Source organism: Tachypleus tridentatus, chromosome 9 (genome assembly GCF_004210375.1).
Source record: "Tachypleus tridentatus isolate NWPU-2018 chromosome 9, ASM421037v1, whole genome shotgun sequence".
Classification (NCBI taxonomy): Eukaryota; Metazoa; Arthropoda; class Merostomata; order Xiphosura; family Limulidae; genus Tachypleus; species Tachypleus tridentatus.
Window position 1 is genome coordinate 117,753,522 of NC_134833.1, and position 21,861 is coordinate 117,775,382.

At 31.7% G+C, this 21,861-nt stretch overlaps 1 protein-coding gene across 1 annotated transcript; it reads left to right on the plus strand.

The window, feature by feature from the left end:
• The first annotated feature begins 5,455 nt into the window (after nucleotides 1-5,455).
• LOC143226155 (salivary peroxidase/catechol oxidase-like) lies at nucleotides 5,456-18,144 on the plus strand. Its single transcript, XM_076456745.1, has 14 exons — nucleotides 5,456-5,675; nucleotides 5,778-6,160; nucleotides 7,041-7,179; nucleotides 7,504-7,721; nucleotides 8,654-8,848; nucleotides 9,560-9,715; nucleotides 10,588-10,689; nucleotides 11,275-11,388; nucleotides 12,263-12,398; nucleotides 14,433-14,996; nucleotides 15,391-15,560; nucleotides 16,205-16,310; nucleotides 16,843-16,904; nucleotides 17,964-18,144. Coding segments are annotated over exons 1-14 (2,364 nt in total). The 5' UTR covers nucleotides 5,456-5,673; the 3' UTR covers nucleotides 17,981-18,144.
• Nucleotides 18,145-21,861: the final 3,717 nt, after the last annotated feature.

Sequence of the window (21,861 nt, forward strand, 5' to 3'; positions counted from 1 at the left end):
TATTTATAGAAATAAATAAAAATATGTTTTACCTTCATGAGTGGATTTAAATATTGTTGAATCGTTTATTTTTGCTGAAGATAAAAATGTAAAACGTGAAGAAATTTAATAAATCGATTAAAAGGGTTAGCTATTTTGAAAAAAAAATCATACTATATAAACACATAATAAACAAGTGATAAGGGTTTTACCAACACCACGCACTCACTAACGGAGACATCGTCTGAACCTTTTATTTTTGTTATAATATATCAGTAATAAAGTTAACAAATGATAACTGCTATATACGTAGATAGTACAGCACAGTAGCGAAATAAACCATACATATTTATCCTAATTTAAGTCTAGGCCCCATATAATGCTACAACAGAATGATCATTTGTTGGTATTTCATTAAATGTTTATGGATTTTATATAAACAGGCATAGGCCTAGCGCGTTACGGCGTGCGCTTCGTAATCTGAGGGTCGCGGGTTCGCGCCCGAGTCGCGCCAAAACATGCTCGCCCTCCCAGCCGTGGTGGCGTTATAATGTGACGGTCAATCCCATTTTTCGTTGGTAAAAGAGTAGCCCAAGAGTTGGCGGTGGGTGGTGATGACTAGCTGCCTTCCCTCTAGTCTTACACTACAAAATTAGGGACGGCTAGCACAGATAGCCCTCGAGTTGCTTTGTGCGAAATTCCAAAAAACAAACAATAAACAGGCATGCAATTGTTTAAGCTATATTTCATACAAAATCGCTCCGTCAGTTAATATCATAGCGCCTATATTTTACGAATTTTCGGATAATATGCATTGGCTCTCAGAAACTGGAGCCTTTCTATCAAACATTCTCTGTACGAGCCGGTATATAAAAAAAAATATATACTCTATATGATTGTTTATTCTAAATTTTGTATAAAGGTACAGGAAGGCTCTCTGCGCTCGCCGTCCTTAATTTTGCAGTGTAAGAATAGACGGAGGCAGCGAGTCATTACCATTCACCGCCAACTCTTGGGATACTCATTCACCAATGAATAGGGGAATTGAATACCACCATTTCACATCACGTTATTGACAGTGCGAGCGCGTTTGGTTGGACTGGGATTTGAATTCGCGACTCTCAGATTATGAGTCGAGCGCCATAACCACTTGACAATGCTGTACCTAGGCCAAAGTTTACTGAATCTAATGATTAAAATGCGATAAATAAATTTATTTTTGTTCAAAATTAGAGTGAGTTAATGAGCTTTATTGAAGAAATTTTATAATGCTGAATTAATCAAGTTCTACTTGATAAGGAACAATAAATCACAGATAACGGTAACCTTCTAAAATATCGTATTTGATAAAAAATAAGATAACCACAGATAATGGTTACTTATCCAAAAGATCTTTCTTAATAAGGAAGAAGAAACCATATATAAGGGTGTCCTATCCAGAAGATCTTACTTGATGAGTAACAATAAAATAGATAATTCTCATGCTGTAACAATTGTTTCTTAAAATTAGCCTGAAATTACATCTATAATTTGATAATAATATCACTTCAACAAGACCATTGTTCGCTAATGCACAACATACTTTTATCTGAATTGCCTTCCTTCCCACTGCGGGTATAAAAACCCGTTTTTAGAGTTATAAACCCTAAGTCTTGAGGTTTATCTGTGGCAACCCAGCCACATTCTCCGATGAAAATATCTTGTGGGGTCTGTAAATTAGCAGCCTTTTGTTTCCTACTAGTTTCAAGGGGAAAAAAACTAGGGATAGTTGGTGTAGTTATCCTTTGCTTAGCTTTGCGCTAATATATTAAATATAATAAATAGAAACTTGGATCATGTTAATTTTCTGTTTTCATTTGTTACAACACTCAGAGTAATGTAATTTTGAAAAAAAATGAAATGTTTTAGTTCATTTTTAAATGGTACGGAAAGTAGTTTTCAATTTGTGGATGGCAAAAGGTATCAGGTGGCTCGCAAATAAAACATAAATATAATTTTATTTTAAAGGTATTTATCGAGCAATAATCTCAAAATGTTTTGAATAAATAAACAAATACACTATAAGAACACTAGTATTACATTTTATAGACACTAAAACAGTAACATTTCCGATTTATTAGTGTTACCAAAATTGTTTGTCTACTCATGTAAGTCGTGGGTTGTAAAGTTTGAGAATCCCTTATATGGAATCCCAGAAGTAATTAATAGAAATAATTGCAATACCGATGCTAATCTTGTCAGGTTTTATTCATTCTTTATTTTAGGGACGCACAAGGAATATGGTGAATAAATAATTTTAAAAAATGTGTTTCAGAAAGAAAGAGCCGGGACCATTAATAATTCTTTTGGAAAAAATCTTTGAAAGTAAATCTCAGATGCTTATATAGTTATATGTCTTAAAAACATTTGAAACTCTAATAGCCATAACTCCAAGTCTTTAGGTTTGTCTTTGGCGGCTCAGCCACATTCTCCGATAAAAGTATCTTGTAGGGACCGTAAATTAGCAGCATTTTGTTTTCTTCTAGTCTGTTTGTTTGTTTGTTTTGAATTTTGCACAAAGCTACTCGAGGGCTATCTGTGCTAGCCGTCCCTAATTTAGCAGTGTAAGACGACAGGGAAGGCAGCTAGTCATCACCACCCTACTCTTTTATCAACAAATAGTGGGATTGACCGTCACATTTTTACGCTCCCACGGCTGAAAGGGCGAGCATGTTTGGCGCGACAGGGATGCGAACCCGAGACCCTCAGACCTTCTAGTCTGAAAGGAATCAAATACAGAATAAAGTAAGTTCTGAATAAAAAATAGTGAAATATTTTAGTTTCTCTGTGAAGAAAACAGAACAGTAGTACCCAGTCTGTTGGCGGCAAGAGGTGGGTTGATAACAGGGTGTTGGTCATTAAATGACGGAAAATACATTATTAGAACTTACACATAAATTATAATGAAGGAAGAAACTTCATTTTTTAATAGTTACTTATTAGGAAATGAAGCTGAAACCACAGGTGTTATCATTCATTGAGAATCACTTTTGACACGAAAATCAATAATCATTAAAAGTAAATCTGAAAGATATTGGTTATTTAATTATTCAAAAACTTGGAACACCGACGCATATTTGCTTGAAAAATGTGTAATTAATATTCGGTAAGAAAAAACTTCAAAGTGAAATGAATGCTTGTAGGATACGAACTTATAACTGGAACACAATTTAGATAAGAAACTGTGAAATATTAATTAGCAAATCTAGCAATCTTAGAAAGATAATTTGATGAACGAACACGAACTATCATAAATCTCTAATACAAACTAAATTTGAATCTATAATGGAAACTTGCTAAGATTCGTTAATGACAGCTTTTCAAAAGTAATTTTATATGTTAGTATTGTTATTAGTAAGAACAACTTCGAAAAAGTGTAACTAAACCGTATTTGCATATTGGAAGTTTTATTGTCGGTATTTCCATCATACTCAGCCAACATGATATTCTGACCTTATCTCTGGTTGCTATATGTCACAGTTCCTCCAACTCATTTATTAAGTGATGAAAATTATCGAGGTTTGGCATTTAAATACCATAATTAAGTTGAATATAATAATGCAAAATTAATTTTTTACAGTGATGTAATTACATGCTGTTTACAGAAACTAGTGAAAAACATGTTGTATTCCTTATGTATGTAAGCTAAATCTTATGCTTATGTGTTACAGGTTTCCAAGAGGTAAGACCCATTTTGACTTTAACTACTCTGTATTAAACTTTGCAGGAAAGGTATCACATATAATATAATCTTAAACGAAGGAAAAATGACCCTAAGATGGTATTTTCATATTTGAACAGCACCTTACACAACACCTATACCAAAAAGGAAAGATCGAAAATCACAAAGTTCGGCCATAACCGCCCCTCCTTTTAGAAAAGAGAGACGGAAACAAGTCATCACCTTACAATGATAATCTTACATGATTAGCGAGATCAAATTCGACATTTATAATGCTGGAAATGCCGGATGTGTTGACAAAGTTCATTATCATATTGTGAACTCGTTGCTGGAATGTTCGAACAAAAGTAATAACACATCCCAAAACACCGGCACTAACGTGAAAAGGGGTAATTTTTGAAATATAATGTAATGGTAGAGACCACCAGGTTAAACAGTTTCACACGGAATGATAAGAACAGAATTTTGTAGCCTATTCAGTAAGTGTACTATGTTAAATGGAGATGTTCTATTCTGGAAATGTGCCAAGTTATACTGATTGTAGAGTTTTGAATATGATGCTACATCTCACAAGTGTACTACGTTAAACTGAGATCGCTTATGCAGAACGTTTACTTTAATGCACAAAGCCTTTCATTTTTGGCATGCTCGGCTGACTGGCATCCTCATTCAGGGTTTCAATTATTAAATTGAACTGATAATTACACCTAAATTATAAAGTTGGTTGCTCATGAAAATACCTGTACCCTAGAAGAAAATAATAGATAAAATATGAACATTTCACACAACAGAATGAATTTTAAACATGTGCGCAGTGACACATCAAGTAACTAATTAGGTTATTATGTAATAATGAAATATCATATCTCTCCCACATGGTTCGATTTAATGAAATATCAATTTATACACAATGTTAGATTTTTGCTACACGTTAACACAAACAAATTATTATTTAAAAGTGCTTTTTTTCAGTATACTTCAGTTGGCTTTGAATGCCTTATGAATAAATCTAGGAAAGAATAACTAGAATACACGTAAAATGAAGCCAGTAAAATTACGATATTAGATATTGGATTAGTGTATATTATATCTCTTCTTTCTTGCGTTAGACAGATTATCTGAAATAATACCCTAAGACCAATCTTATAATTTAAAAGTTTCATGAGCCTGAATTTCTTGGAGCTTGAGTAACTGGGGATTCAGTATGTTTTATTTGGATGTTAGACAAATGGTTATGCAAGAGGCTACCTGAAACAGAATGATGTTTAGAAATTATCCAACATTGTAAGTTTTGCAAATCGCTACAGCTGGCGCTGCATTCACAATATTCAGTGTTTTTTTATACATACTTTTACAACCATCCATATTTTACCTACACTTTAAATGTGACTTAATGAAAGTAGAAAAAACACTTTTCAAAGTTAGGTCTCACGTTTGAAATATGTTTATGCAGGTGATCTTTTAATTCATACACAAAAGGTTAAATTTATAGGCAATTGTTAATTTGAAAGCGCATACAAATTAGAAATGGTTTATGGGATTCTTTAGAAAATAACAACAAAAGCGAACCAGTTGTGGTTCAGTTATGTGTTGCAAAATGCTAGTTGACTTTTCAAAAAAACATATGTTTGTATCAAATATTCATTTGAGTATTTTTTTACTTATTCAAAGGTTTAGTCAGTTACGTACAAACACAAATAAACCATCTGTTGAGATACCATGGTTATAAATTGTGTTTACAAAATTCAACTATTTGAAACACTGGTGTACTACACCATCTGTTAGATTTGGCAAATGTTTTTGAATAACAGTTTTTACATGACATGTTTCACAGAGATCTACAAAGACCGAAAATGTCAAAGGGTAGATAATTGGTAATTATAAATATTCTTAACTTCACCTCCACTCCAGCAGTCTTCTCAAGAGTGAGGAGATTCTGAGGTTCAACCACAACAGCGACGTGTAAAACGGCCATGTAAGTTATTTTACTGGAACGCATTTCCACTTTGTACATGAGAAATATATTTACCTAATCATATAATCGTTTTCCTTCATATTTTTTTTCTCTTTCCTCTAGGATGTTGTTGACGGTGTTGTTGTTATTATTTTTGAACATTCATAATGTTCAAATGGATGAGTTCTTGACTGTTTCCTCTGATATGCTCAACAAGTACATTCGAGGAAACGAGATTATACATAAAATATCGGAAGGTTTCAAGGAAGACAAGGTTGACAAAAAATTTGATGATCAAGCCTCACTTTTATCGATAGAAACGAAGAACGATGCTGAAACAAACTACACCTTCACTCCTTCTCCTGATATCCTGAACAACACAGACTTAGGCAATTTTATTATAAGCAAAGCTTTCACAGATTCCAAGTTGCTTGATGAAGCTATTGATAAAGCTGTGAAAGACCTCAAGAAAATGAAATCATATATCAAAAAACCAATAATGAAAAGTAAGTGATCTGTATAACTAACAATCACAATAGCTTAGAAGTTTATTCACCTTTTACTAATTTCAAGATTAATTTTAATTACCTAAGAATCATAATTTTCTCACACAATCGACTTCAATCGAACAATGACGAGCAAAACAATCCTCAACTTAGTCTCTTTTGGGAAACGTGATCATAACACATGCTATGGAAATTTTTAATCAATCAATAAATGTAAATATTTTGATGTTTAATTTGAAGTCTATTAGTACATAACAATTATTAATAGAGATTTAATTATATATATATATTTAGTAATATATTAACTGGTATTTAGAATTTTTGCATTCAGTATATTCACTGATAAAACAAATATTTTTTTATACATTTTATTATTCAATGTAATTATATAATTGTACAGATTTACTTTAATATTTTGATTTACAAAGTGTTTCACCATCAATATTAATTAATTTTAATTATCTAGTAATCATAATTTTCTAACATAAATCACTTTAGTCGAGCAAAGAAGAGCAAAACAACCCCCAATTAAATCTCTATTGGGAAACATGATCATTAGATATGCTACGGAATTTTTTAATCAATCAATAAATGCAAATATTTTCATGTTTAGTCTATTAGTATATAACAATTATTGATGGAGATTTAAGGATAGATATATATATTTAAGAATATATTAATGGGTATTTAAAATTTCTGCATTCGTAATTTTCACGGATAATATGAATATTTTACTTTTACATATTTTATTATTCAATGTAATATTACAGATTTACTTTAGTATCTTGCGTAACTAATTTTTAATATTTAAAATGTTATTGAAGAAAATCATATTAAGTAATCTTTGAATTCGGTTTTAATAAAGTAAATCTTTTTGCAGAAGTAGGTAGAAAGTCTTCTCTTTCACAATGCTCAGCTATGACAACCTACCACTACCGAATGTTAGGAGATAGCAGGGTGTCAAAGATGGTTGAAAAAGCTAGAATATTTGAAGAAACAACAAAAGTTTTGGCTAAAAAGTAAGATTTTATATCCACATTTTACGTATTCTAGAAAACAAGCAAAAAAAAAAAAAACATAAAAGGAGTATTTAGAAAAATTACATTAAATTCCACCATAATGTCTTGAATAATGATACACATATGTGTTTTAAAAATATACTTTGCCAGTAAATATACTTTATTATGGTAAAGCAAAATTACGTTCACTGTTCTACTCTTTCAAGTTTGATGTCAAATGTTTCATTGAACGTTCCAGTGTAAAAGACATGCAGTCATGTGGCTAAAAGCATACTACCTCTTTATTTGGGAAATGAAAGGGACACCTTGTTTACCTCTTTATAGGCTAGGGTTAAAGAGCGAAGAAGTATCTGCTTTAGCTGATGTCCAATTAAAATCAAGCGAGTTAGGAAGTATGTTGAGCGAAGATGAAGAGAAAATAACGTGTAGTTGTTCACAAAAATACCGGGAATTTGACGGAACGTGTAACCGTTTACAATCTCCTCGAGATGGTTCTTCTTTCACCTGTTTGACCAGACTTCTTCCACCAAAGTACGCTGATGGTGAGTATATTAAATTGATTAGCGTACCGTTGTCTTATGTTATAATTTATGAAATTATTCTAAGCCAAAAAAGTATAACATTTCTTGGAGCAACCTTGATAAGGTGCATTATGAAATTTACCTTCTGTAAAACTAACCCGAATGAGAAAAAATGTTTCTTTAAATATATTTTCTTGGTGGTAAGTGTAATTTCTCCTATCTAAATTCTTTCAGTACATGTACTAGAGCTTACTAGGTTTAAAAACAACAACAACAACAAATTTTTATCCATAAAACTGATTTTGTCTTTAGTTGAAACTGGCTTTTAAAAAGTAGTCGCAGTTTTTTGCCCCGGGTGAATAGCTCATAGCTTTGTTGTGATCTTGTTTTTTCTTTTACCTTAGATTAATTTACCTTATTCTTACCTTAAAGAATTTCAATTTGAGGTAAATTAGAATTGATTCTTATGAGTATTGAAATTGATTCGGATATACGCATGCCCCACCTTTGGAATTTCTAGCGTATAAAATAATAAATAGCAAGTAAAAAGGGAAAACATTGATCCCAAAGATTAATTTACTCTAATTCTACTGGAAAGAATTTCAAGTGCAAAGGCAATTGAAGATCCCCTCTCGTGTATATGAGTGTGTGTTTATATACTATATATTGTTTTGAAGATAAAATATAAATTGAGACAAATATTGTTAGATTTTACGCTTGTAATCTAGATGTGTAATTATGTATGTAATTATGTATGACTGAACGGCTGGTATGGATATTAACACCTTTATTGATAAGCAGAGAACCACGTTTTGACTTTCCTAGGTCATATTCAAAGTAACAAGAAAGAAAAGAAGTAATTGTTTAGAATTATTATGTTTGAGAAAAAACCTTTATACTTGTTACAACAGTAAATGTTTTTATTGATATATAGAAAATGAATTTGTCTACAGGTATTTCTGAACCAAGAAAAGCAAAATCTGGAAAAGACTTACCGAATCCACGACTGGTATCAACTACAATTCACATCAATAGGAACAAAGAAGCATCTTTCACACACTTTTTGATGTTGTGGGGTCAATTTATGGACCACGACAGTGCCCTCGCTCCTTTTAACAGCGCCCCAGAAGAAGAAGTGATACTTGCAGGTAGATCTCTATTTTATTTGTTCTTTTTTCCTGTTTATATATTTACATAGACGTAAAATCACGTAAGATACTATGATTTTAAATTTTTCTTTCAATCAGAAAAGCTGGTAGAGTATGCCACTTTATGTTTGAGGACAGCTCGAAACTTTAAGGAGTGTTAAATAGATACCTTATCAAATTCACAATTTTCATTTTTACTGTTCTAACAGAAACAGACCATGTTTTTAATCGAAGTATTCTGCAATTTTTCTGATTCAAATAGTGTAGAATAATGACACTGAAAAAACCAACAACACAATAAACAAGTAAACATTAAATCAAATGAAAATAACCAACTGTTAGCATATAATCAAACACTCCAAAGAAACTATGAATATCGTTCAAATTTAATCACAATCATCACCTTACGATATATATCATTAACCAGAAGGAATATGGGGATACTTTCTCTCGTGAATTAATTACCAAAGCAAAAATAAATTAATCTTTTACTTTTTAATGTTTTATTGTAAGAAAAATTGCATCATTTACTGATTATGTTTATAACAAAAATTGTTATATAACTGATTTTTTCCATACCTTGATATGTGTTTTAGCCTTTGATAATATCCGGGAAGAGTTAGTCGTTTGAATATTTTTGTGAACACTAATAAAACACATGAGGAACCTTTACTAATAATTGCATTTAACACTTTCATTTTAACCGTCAAGATGGAGGTGAAGGTGTGGACTGCTGCGATTCAGAGAATAGGAATGACACACGATGTCTTCCGATCGAAATTCCTCAAAATGATGAATTCTTTAGTCGATTTAATGAAAGATGTATGAATTTTCGAAGATCTGCTAGCTGTCCAAAATGCAAACTTGGTAAGGTCATTAGCTAATAACATGAGAAGATCTTAGTGAGTAAGAAAATTTATATCTGTAGAAAAAAAAAATGTGATTCAGTGATTATAATTGTTCAACATAAGTCTTTTTTACATTTGTGTTTAATATAAGCCTGAGAACGAAGATTCTCTTATTTACAGTTTCTTAAATGATTTTTTTTAATTTAACTATTTAAGTTAATTTAATACATCATGGGCATTTTAACTGTGTTAAATATTTCGGAGTGATTCTTTATAATACACCTTCAAATAATATTCCACATAATACACTGTCTGGTGATGAAAGAATATCGTTAGAATATTTCTTTTTATCATCAGCTAGGATTTTTTTTTCATCGTTATAAATATTTTTTTATGTAAAACAAAGTGGTTCATTATTAAGTGAAAAACTGTCGCAGATGCAAATATTTTCCTTGTTTAACAGGAAACAGTGAGTATTAGTTTCTCCTTATGATCGACTATGGTAACTTCATAGCATCTGCTTTTAATTTTTGTGTGTGTGTTTCTAAATATAATAAAGATAAACATTTTAACTGTTGTCTCCTTATATCGGTTTTGGAAAACAGACTATCAGTGAACATTGATTTCTTAAAAAATATAAAATAAAAAATTAATAGTTTCCTATAGACTTATCCCACTTTCCCTGAGGTTATAAAGGCTATGTTGACTTTTGCCTGACATCTAATTCTTCTAAAAAGTGTTTTGAAAGACATCAATTAAATATAAACCTTTCCTAATACTTATGTTTAACATGTAGAAAATAAGTAACTTCTGAATGAAAGGTTTCAAACAATTCATTTTTTTAGGTTAATTAAATGTATGTCCTATCTTTAAAATAATTCTTAACTGTAGGACCCAGGGATCAATTAAATTCTCCTACCAGTTTCGTGGATGGTTCTATGGTTTATGGAAGTGATCTTCACACCGTTCAATCACTGCGACTATTCATAAACGGTAAGTATTCCTCAACAGTTAGGTTTTTGTTTATAGAAACAGCAAAACTGAATTCTATTACACAATGTGTAGATGACCATAATATGAGCGTTTAGGATATGTTACACCTTAAATTTATTTTAAATATTTAAAGTTATGAAAATGTTTAAAAATTTTGTGAAACACTTCACGAGGGCTATCTGTGTTAGCCGTCTCTAATTAAGCATTGTAAATCCAGAGATAAGGCTGTTAGTTATTACCACTACCGCTAACTCTTGGGCTGTTATTTTACCAACGAATAGTGGAATTAATCGGTTCACTATAACGTCCATTCAGCCATGTCCGATGGGAAGGGGATTTAAGCCTGAGACTGTTAAATTAGGAATCGAGTGCCATGACCACCTTGTAATGTCGGGCGCTCTTATGAGAGAGAATTAAACTAAAAAAAAAATCAATTGATAGAGTTTTTTTTACAGAAATATTCGAGTAAAATAGTGTTTTAATTGATGTTTTACAAATATCTTGTATTGCAATCTCAGTTCATATTAGATTTATAGTAGGAAATTGCTATAAAAGAATGTATTTTAACCGCCTTTCTTTTGCCAGGTTTGATGAGGTTTCAAAAAGATTCAAAAAGAAATACCCTTTTACCACGATCTCGAAACGCCGGAAACGATTTGTGTAGTGACCCAAGAAACAGGTTATTTTGCTTTGAAGCAGGTAATCAATAAAAATTAATTTTTAATGAATAATAAAACGGTCAATAAAACCATTAATGAATTCATTAATTTATAAAATTAATTAATTTCACATGTGAACGTGAAATCAGGTATGACCAACTATATGATCATAAATAATTTTATATTGTTCAGAACCTACAAAAAATTTAATTTTTACATGTGTTAGAAAGGTTGTAAGATGGTATCAGCCGGAGGAAAATTGCATCTCGGACAACTGCCTCCCGCAGTCATATCTTCATATACGAATCTAACTGACTAAAATGGGAAAAGTAACTTGTCTTATATTAACAGAATAATGAATTATATAAAACTGTTCAACCCTGTCGAACTGACAAATGTTTACTATGCATCTCACAAAGTTTTAGTGACTGACCATTAAATGTTAATTAAATCAAAATTGTTCATGTTTAACATTTGTATTTTGTTACAATCAAAAATTTTAACATGAAACCTTTGCCATTTTCTCTTCCTAAACATGAACTTACGTTATATAATTTTGCGTATTTGGGGATTTTTTCGTTTTATAAAATAGACGCAGTTGTTATGTTACCGTTAGAACAAACGCAAGTCCGATCAGGGGTATTCAGTACTGTGTATTTTCCAACTAAAGGTTTTCCTCACAAATATGTACATTAAAGTTGTGATATATCATATCAAAATAGAGAGAGTTTGAGCTTTAATGTTCATGTTGCACGATTAGTAACCAAAGAGTGTAACCACTAGTTTTATTGAAGATTACTTAATCAAAATAATGTATTTAAATGGCCTAATCAATAGTCGCTTGCAGCAACTAAGTTTTCTATGCCTATTTTCGTTCAAACGGTGTTACCGAAAATGTTTTCCTGGTTTTCCAGGAGATCGTCGCTTGAACGAACATCCAGCTTTGACAGCTGTACACACTGTATTTATCAGAGAACATAACAGAATTGCAAGAGAACTCAGAAGAATGAACCCATGTTGGAATGATGAGAGGCTGTTTCAAGAAGCCAGGTTCAGCTTATATTGTTTAGAATCTGTTCATCAATGCAAACAACCATGATAGATCATAGCTAAATATTAACTAATAATGAAGAGACAAAAGTTAATATATTTTTCTTATTGTAGTATACAAATTCAGGAGAACAGAAATATTATTATAAGAAAATATTTATTCATAAAATTTTACCGTAGCTGTTAAACATATTTTTCTACTGTAATCATAACAGTTTCAAAGGTCTGGCCATTTCTAAAATTAAAGTTAATTATTTTGTTTGCTTCCGGTTAAGTACAAAGCTACACAATGTGTTCTGCTCACATCAGAATCAAAACACGGTTTCTGGCACTGTGAGTCGACAGACATGCCGATATGCCACAAAGGTGCAGATTAATGCTAATTCCAAATGATAATATAACAAGTAATCAGAATAATAACTAATATACAATAAGAATAAAACAAATAATACGTATATTAAACGTTTAACCAATACTACAGGGTGTCCCAAAATAACGTTTACACTTTTGGATCATTATAACTTGCCTTGTTTATTGATTTTAACAATGAAACAAGATAGATATGATAGCCAAAGGATTTATTTAAAGATTTAATACTGAAATCAAGAGAAAAAAAAACAAATAAAATTCTTCCCAAGGAAAACTCTTCTTGGTTGAAATTGTAAAATGTCACAATTTGCTTGCTTCACTTTAGGTGTTCAAACTGAAATCCGTTCTGCTCCAGACACATCTCATAACGGGAAGAAATGGAAGTGCACACAACACATCAAACACCATCTCATCTGGTCTTAAAGCACATATTTCTTCAATTGCAACTCTCAATTCGTCAATTGTTGCCCTTTTTGTGCTGTAAACTTTGTCTTTCAGAAACCCCCACAAAAAGAAATCCATGGGTGTCAAATCTGGTGATCTAGCAGGAAATTCTACATTTTCTTTTCGTCCAATCCATCTGTCTGGCATAGATGCATCCAGATAAGCTCTCACGTCGCGATGTAAGTGGGGAGGATCGCCATCCTGCTGGAAGAAACACTCTTCTTCTCCAAATTGTTCTTGGATGCGTGGCATGGCAAACTCTTGTAGCATGTTTAAATAATTCAATCCTGTTACGGTGTCTTTGAAAAAGAATGGTCCGATGAGACCTCTAGCGGACAGACCACACCACACAGTCACCCAGGCAAATTCAAGTGATGTTTCTCTGTAACATGTGGATTTTCTGTTGCCCAGTAGGTGCAGTTGTGTCGATTTATTGAGCCATTCAGCTTAAACGTTGCTTCGTCACTCCAAACAATTTTGAGTGGAAATTCATCATCGCCTGCACATCTAGCAAGATATCATTCATAGAACTCAACCCTTCGATCAGGGTCATCTTCATTCAGAGCGTGAACAAGCGATGGAATGAAACTTTGAATTGGGAACGCTACAAAATGCGATGAACGCAGGATTTACGGATACCTGTTTCACGAGACAGTTGGCGCGCTGATTTTCTTGGAAAATTCAGTACATTATCAATGACCTCTTGCTCTCTTGTTGGGCTTGTTGATGATCTTTTCGAACTTTCTCATATGGTGGAAAGTTCCGTGTTCATCAAACTTGGCGATGATGCGTGAAATGCTGGGGCGAGATGGCGCATCCATATGGAACTTTCCAGTAAAACGTCTTTACACTTCAGCTTTGTTTTCGACTTTCCAAAAAGTTTTAAGAATGAATATTTTGTGCTCAATTGTAAGCTGATTATCCGCCATCCTTGGACACAAGTCAAATCTGAAACAAAAGAAACGGTTTATTAGCTATACACAGTCAAAGAGTGTAAACGTTATTTTGAGACACCCTGTATTAACTAAATACCGTTAAAGATGTTATAAACGGCCTTGTTTTACATTTTTATTATGTTACGAAATATCTTTAAAGTAGAAATTACATTTTTTATTTATTCCAGTGATAATTTTCACTTTTATTTTTTAAGATTATTCAGTTATTAAATCATTATTGTTTATTCATTCTGTTGATGTTTAATTGTTATTGTTGTTTCTTTAGGAGGATCGTGATTGCTGAGATCCAAATGATTACATACAATGAATTTCTACGTCTTGTCGTTGGTCCCAGCTACTATAATAACTTTTTATTAAGAACTCTCCAAAATGGTTTCTACACTGCATACAACCCTAACATCAATCCTAGTATGATTAATGAATTTACCTCAGCATGCTTTCGATTCGGCCATTCCACATCTCAAGGTTCTTTCATAGAAATTCAATCTTCTGGAAATCGTACAAATTTCAAGTTGCGAAACAATTTTTTCCACCCATTTGATCTCTACAATGGACAAACAGAACTTCTTGTGAGAGGACTTGCTGATCAGTTGGCTCAAAAATCTGATAACTTTATCGTTGAAGATTTGACTAACCACTTGTACCGCAGGAGAGGAGAAAAGTTCGGACTAGATCTTATGGCTATCAATATTCAAAGAGGCAGAGACCACGGAATTCGACCTTATGTAGATTACCTTCGAGCTATATTTAATTTTAGTGTCACATCTTTTTCAGATCTAAATAATCTCATGCCTGAGCAAGTACTGCAGAAGTTTGAACAAATTTACGAGTACGTAATTATTGTTATAGTTGATCGATTGTGATCAGAAATATGAAGACTTTTGTTTACCCGCTATTTGCAAAGCTATACAATAACAAGTAATCGAACTCCAGAATTTAACGTTAGAAGCCCCTTAAAGTCCTAAGTTTAAAATTTAATTTTCAACGAGTATTTAATTATGAAACATTTTCGTTAGATATTAATATATTTTTCCATTTCTATAATGTTTACTTTTAAATACTCATTTATAAACAATTATAGAAAGTTGAATAATTTTCATCAGTTTATTTTTCTTTGCGTTTGTTTTTTATATTATCACATTTCTAAATCATATTGTACGAACAAGAAACATATTTTGGTTGTAAACAGTATTTATTTCAAACATTTCTAATTCTTCTTTCAGGTCCGTTGAAGATATTGACTTTTTCTCAGGCAGTATTTCAGAGAGACCACTTTCAGATGGCATCGTAGGACCTACCTGTGGTTTTATTATTGCCTTACAATACAACAGATTAAGATTTGGAGATAGATACTTCTTTGATGTGTATGGAGAAGCTGGCTCTTTCACACCTGGTATGTTCAATCTTTGTTTCGTACATCTCATACAGTTAAAGTTGTTTATTTACTTACAGGTATTGTATATGAAATATGTTTTCACAACGTTTCAAGTGGTTAACACAAAACGAAACGCTCTGGTTGCATTGTAATATATTCCCAATGATTTAGGCCTAGCATGGCCTGCTGGTTATGGCACTCGACTCGTAATCCGAGGGTCGCTGGTCCGAATCTCTGTCACACCAAACATGCTCGCTCTTTCAGCCGTGGAGGCGTTGTAGTGTGACGGTCAATCCCACTATTCGTTGGTAAAAGAGTTGCCCTAGAGTTGGCGGTGGGTGGTCATGACTAGCTGTCTTCCTTCTTGTCTTACACTTTTAAATTAGGGACGGCTAGTGCAGATAGCTCTTGTGTAGTTTTGCGCGAAATTCAAACCAAACTAAACCCAGTGATCTGAAACTTCAATACAAGACAGGAACTGTTACCTTTCTTTCTTTAATTATATTTTGTCAAGCATGCACAGTGTGTAGTTTTGAAGTTGTTTGGTACGTGTGAAATAATAGATAATGTTTTAATAAATAGTACAATTTTAGAAACGTTTGTAAAATAAAATAGAAAAATATTATTAGCATTATATTATTATTCAATTGATCTTTACACAGCCCAGTTGAGAGAAATCCGAGAGGTAACTTTGTCCAGAATTTTGTGTGAGAACAGTGACGAAGTGGATGAACTCCAACAATGGATCTTCCAACCAGTTTCTGAGGAGTGAGTTAGAAAACTATCTTCTTTGTTTTATTAGTTTGTAAAACTTAATAACAGCTACATTGGTGATGTTCTCGTAACGGAATACTAATAAATTAATTTATGATTTTCTTAATTAATTAATTTGAAAGTTTTTATTTGCTTTTGTAAAGATGTGAAAACAATACCGTTCAGTTAAAAACTTTTAATGTTGTTTTTAACATGTAAGGTAGTATAACAGAAGCAAAAATGTATAGAAATTACTATATTTTTATAACTCGTGTATATTTGGACAAAATAACTAACTTTAAAAACAATTCGGATTAAAAACTTGTTTTCATTTTGTTTGTCCTTAAAACTAGTTTGTAAAGCAAACAATTTTATAATTACTGTATTAAAACATTTTGATAAATAATTATCAGTTGTGAAAACCGTGATTTGTTTGGTCAGAATCAATGATATTATAGTTATTTAAAATCTTCTCTTAATTTATAGAGCTCGAATTTGAGGTTTGCGGAACGTTATATTAAATACTTTCCATGATTGTTTATTTTAGCAATCCATCTTTGAAATGCTCGTCTCGAAGATCCTTTAACTTCATACCATGGCATGATGCTTGTAAGTTACATTATCAGTGTTGATTTTTTTTGTTTTTAAACGTTTATACCTGATGTTATAATAGTTTCTAATAACACAGAACAATGTTATTAAGAATCCCGGAATAATAGGTGCAGGTCTGTTTCTTACTATAATAACTTAAGAGACACACAATTAATATATAAATGATCGATTTTGAAAAGATCAACCTTACTATTCTGTAAAATTTCCCATTCGATAAGTAATATACAGTCGTTAATTAAAAACGTTGTATATAGTTTGTGTACAGCTTATTATAGCAGCTAGCTTCTCAAATAAACCTAAATATGAAGGAAATGTTTCTCTCGTATGGTACCTTACCTTTAACAAAAGGATAAAATAGGATCAGGTTAGCTAGAGTAGATTTTGTGGTAGTGATATTGTCTCACGTCGATACCCAAATCTAGAAGGCGACAGCTCTTTGCTCAAATAATACATTTTATAAGTACCTCAATTTTAAAACAATTTAGCTTGCATGTGTTTTTTTTTATGACACAAACGTGTTGTAATTTCTAGTTGAAAAAATGAAAATTGTCTAGTTTGAAATTTTATTTTATCTATGAGACTGTCATCTTGTGTTAAGTAAATAAAATAGCACACTAGATACATTCCTACTTCTTTGTATTTATATTATACCCTAACGAAATTGTTCCCATTTTTTTCAAATAGCATGAATTTTGACACACAGAATACGTATAAAAAATAATCGGGAAAACTAAATTCATTTTTCCAAAATTATCTTTGTAGAGTTCGAAAACACAAAAACGTAATGTTTCTAAACGGAATAATGTACAACTGTGAAGCTTGGTGATGTTATTTTTGTTTCAGTGGTGCTCCAAAACAAAATACATGTGTTTTTGTGGCTCTTTTCATCATGGACTGAAAGTATTTTTGTGTGTGTGTGTTTCATATTGCCATCTACCGAGAATGATTCAAACTTTAAATAATGTACAGTATATTATCTAACAGACTAATTTACTAACCAAATGACAGTACTGGTCACCCATAGTGCAGTATTGATACGTTTTTCTTCTTTTGCAGCGTGCAACAACGAGTAATGGAGGAAGGTGAAAGAAACGAGTGTGTTTTAGTATGCACTTAAGTTGTTGTTATCCACACCAAATAAATAATACAAATATAAGTATTAATTACAGGATCAAAAGGTATTATAAATAATCTTATGTATACTTTAAGCATATATTAAAATGATATCCATCACTGATATCAGTAGTACTTATTTTCAATGTTGAGAGAATCAGACTTTTCCAACTGTATATGATAAACATTACAATACTTTTGTTCTTATTATTTTATTAACCGATTTCGTGACTTGAAATACTAATCTTCATGATATTGTTTTGAATCTCTCCTAAAATAAAAACGTTTAAATACCATTATTCAACTAAATATAAATAGCATGAATTTAATAAATATTTTTCAAAATGAGCGGAAATAAAATACAGTTTTTAAATAAGTGAAGTACGTTATAATATATTGAAAACTAAATTACTTTAAGATTTACGAATATACTTTCTTTTCTCTTCCTTCACCCCACCAGCACAACGGTAATTATACGTATTTACAGCACTAAAATTAGGGTTTCGATTCCCGTCGGTGGGCTCATCAGTTAGCCCGGTATAAATTTGTTATAACACATGCACGTTCTATTCCTTTATCATTTTGCTTTTAATAAAAATTTTACTTCAATTAAACTTTCTCCTGTTATTAAAGAAATAAAGTATATTTTCATAATATTTAAGAAATGGGGAAATCGAATGCTTTAGCCACCGTTACATCCAGTATTTGTAATCAAGTGTTAACAAGTGATTCAAAGCCCTAACTTAAACTAACATGCTGTTCTGGTTTCTCTGATATTGTGTGATATTAAAACAGATATATGAGAGTAAATCCGTTACATATTGCTCAGAACAAAATAATGAACAAAAGTTGTAAGAAAATCTCCACCCGACGTAACTCATTATGATTTTATATAGCCTGAAATTGAGTACAATTGCAATTTAGATTTAGAAGTGAAATTAATGTCGATTTGTATCTAATTTATGATACCTTTCAACAATTGTTTTCTAATACAGTTATATTTTAAGATACAAATAATAACAAAATTTACGAGAACAAGGATTACAAATAATGATTTATGTACAAGTTTAAAAAAATATTGAGTCCTCTCTGTGGTCTGAATCTTCCGTTGAATCTTATCGAACGCTCACGATGAGCAAACTAATTTCGAGTTGATGTAAATCCAACTGACTAATTAGAGAGCTAATTAGCTCTTCGTTGTTCGCTGATCACACGATGGGTTTTCGCCATTAAAGTTATATAACGTCTTTGTCCAATGTAAATACTAATGTCCAATGTGAATTCGATAACGTTAAACGGTTTTTAATGTTTGAAAATATATAGATGTTCCTGGTGAAATATTTGCAGGTGCACATTAATAAGCGTTAATCATAGTGATAAATCTGAGGTATATAGTGTAGGAAATGTAGGAAACGAATAATATATACTGTTTCTTGACGCGTCGCACTGGTTACATTATACATGTGAGAAGGGTTTCTAGAAGTTTCATCCTGCACAACAATATACATGATACACTAGATATTTTGAACGCATTTTATTGACCTTAATTGGATTTACAGAATAAGGGTCTGATTTCACAGGAGAAACGTCATTGATATCTACATCATGAACAGCGATGCGGGTTTGATTAGGAACGTCCCGAAACATACCTTCAGGTAGTAAGAAACCAAATGTTGGATCAAGACTGAGCAGAATGTCAAAATTACTTAGTCTGATGTTGCATTTAACTCCGATGTTTTCAAATTTAAAGGTGTCTGAATGAAAGTGAATGTCGTCGGTGCCAGAAGAACACTCAATGACTGAAATATTTTGAAAGTTAATAAATAATTTGGAAAAAAAAAAAGTTTCTCATAATTAGACGATGGGATCCAGAAGTAATTATATAAGATAAAATCTTCTTCGGAAGATATTTTTGAGGATGAACTATATTTTAAACAATTTAATTTTAGAAGCAAGAAACTCATTTGAAGCTGTGGTTATTTGTAGGTATCTGCTAATAAATAACTGTCACTGTGATAGACACTTGGTAAAGAACAAACTCGAACCCACTGGGAGCACTTACTGAATAGCTAAATTAAGATATGAATAAATATCACTTAATGATCCAATTTTAGTTTTTATTTTTTTTACTATTTATTAAGAAGTAAAGCTCAAATCGCAGGAGTTATACATATACATATATATTTATATAAACATATTGAGAAACAATTTTGATTTGAACCTCTCAGTGGCACAGTGGAGTGTCTGCAGACTTATGTTGCAAAACCCCGAGTTCCGATATCCATGGTGAGAAGAGCACAAATATCCCCGTGTGCAGCTTAATACCAACAATTTTGATATGACAATCGGAAATTGCTAAAAGTAAATGTGAAAGATATTGGTTATTTTAAATTCATGAATTTATGACACGGTGCATTATTTGGGAAAAAAATGTAATTAATATTTGAGAAGTAGCCACTTTAAAGTGAAGTAAATAATCTTCAAACACAGAAGTAGAAGTGAAATTTGATAAGCTACTAATTTTGATATATCAACTAAGAAGCAAATCTGATTATGTAGAGGTTATTTTCTAAAAATTAAGACTCAAATCAAAATTATTATTTGTTGGAGAATGAACATCAACTGATGCGGGTGTGTTTCCCTATCCAAACAACCATTTGAAACGAAACTTTGCCTAAAAATCGCAATGTGTTGCATAACCGATATTTTATCTAACAAGTGTACCACGTTAGACTGGAATCGCCTATACAGAACGTTTACCGTAATGCACAACGCCCTTGTTTTGGCTTTAAAGTGAAGTAAATATTCTAGAAAAACAGAACTAGAAATGAAATTTGATAAGCTACTAACATTTATATACTGCTGGCCAAAATCTTAAGTCCAATGAATATAAAGAAAATATATTCATTTTGCGTTGTTAGACTTAATTACTTATTTGAGAAGAGCTTCGAAAGATGAAAATAAGAAAAGGGAAAATAAAAATAAAATTTTTTTAGCACAACCGATATTCTATCTAACAAGTGTACCACATTAGAATGGGATCGCCTATACAGAACGTTTACCGTAATGCACAACGCCCTTGTTCTGGCTTGCTCTGGTGATTGGCTTCTTTATGTCACGTTTCTAGTTAGTAAATACTGATAATTGTACCTAAATTATAAAGTTTGTTGCTCATGATAAAAATATCTGTACCGTAATATGAATAGATAACCTAAGGAACATTACACAAAACGGAATGAATTTTAAACTTTTGAGCATTAATGTATTATCGAAAACAACTAATTGATTATTATGTAATCATGAAGTTTCATACCTCTCATTCACAGTTGGATTTGATGAAATATGAATTTTACACGTTGTGAGGTTTTGTCAACATGCTTACACTAACAAATTATTATTTAACAGTTCTTCTTTAAATAACTTCGATAGGCTTTGAATTCCTTTTGAATAACTCCAAGGTGAGAATAGTTAAACTGCATGTAGAATGAAGCTAGTAGAATTACATAATTAGATATTGAATTAATGTAGTTCATACCTCTTCTTTCTTGTGTCAGAGAAATTTACTGAAATAATACCTTAAAAGCTATCTTATAATTTAAGAGTTTTATATGATTGAGTTTCTTGGAGTTTGAATAACTGGGCGTTTAATAAATTTTAATTAGACGTTAGATAACTGGTTATGTAAGAGTTTACCTGAAACAGACTGATGTTTATAAATTCTCTAACGATGTAATTTTTCTTGAATCATTACAGCTGGTGCTGCATTAATAATTTTCAGGTTTTCATACATACTCTTACAACCTTCCATATTTTACGTGTACTTTAAATGTAACTTGTGAAA

Bases quoted from the DNA above. Each gene is read 5' to 3' on its own strand.
- LOC143226155 (XM_076456745.1), top strand. The intron at 7,180-7,503 runs GTAAGATTTTAT...ACCTCTTTATAG, and splicing joins ACAAAAGTTTTGGCTAAAAA to GCTAGGGTTAAAGAGCGAAG. The intron at 16,311-16,842 runs GTGAGTTAGAAA...TGTTTATTTTAG, and splicing joins TTCCAACCAGTTTCTGAGGA to CAATCCATCTTTGAAATGCT.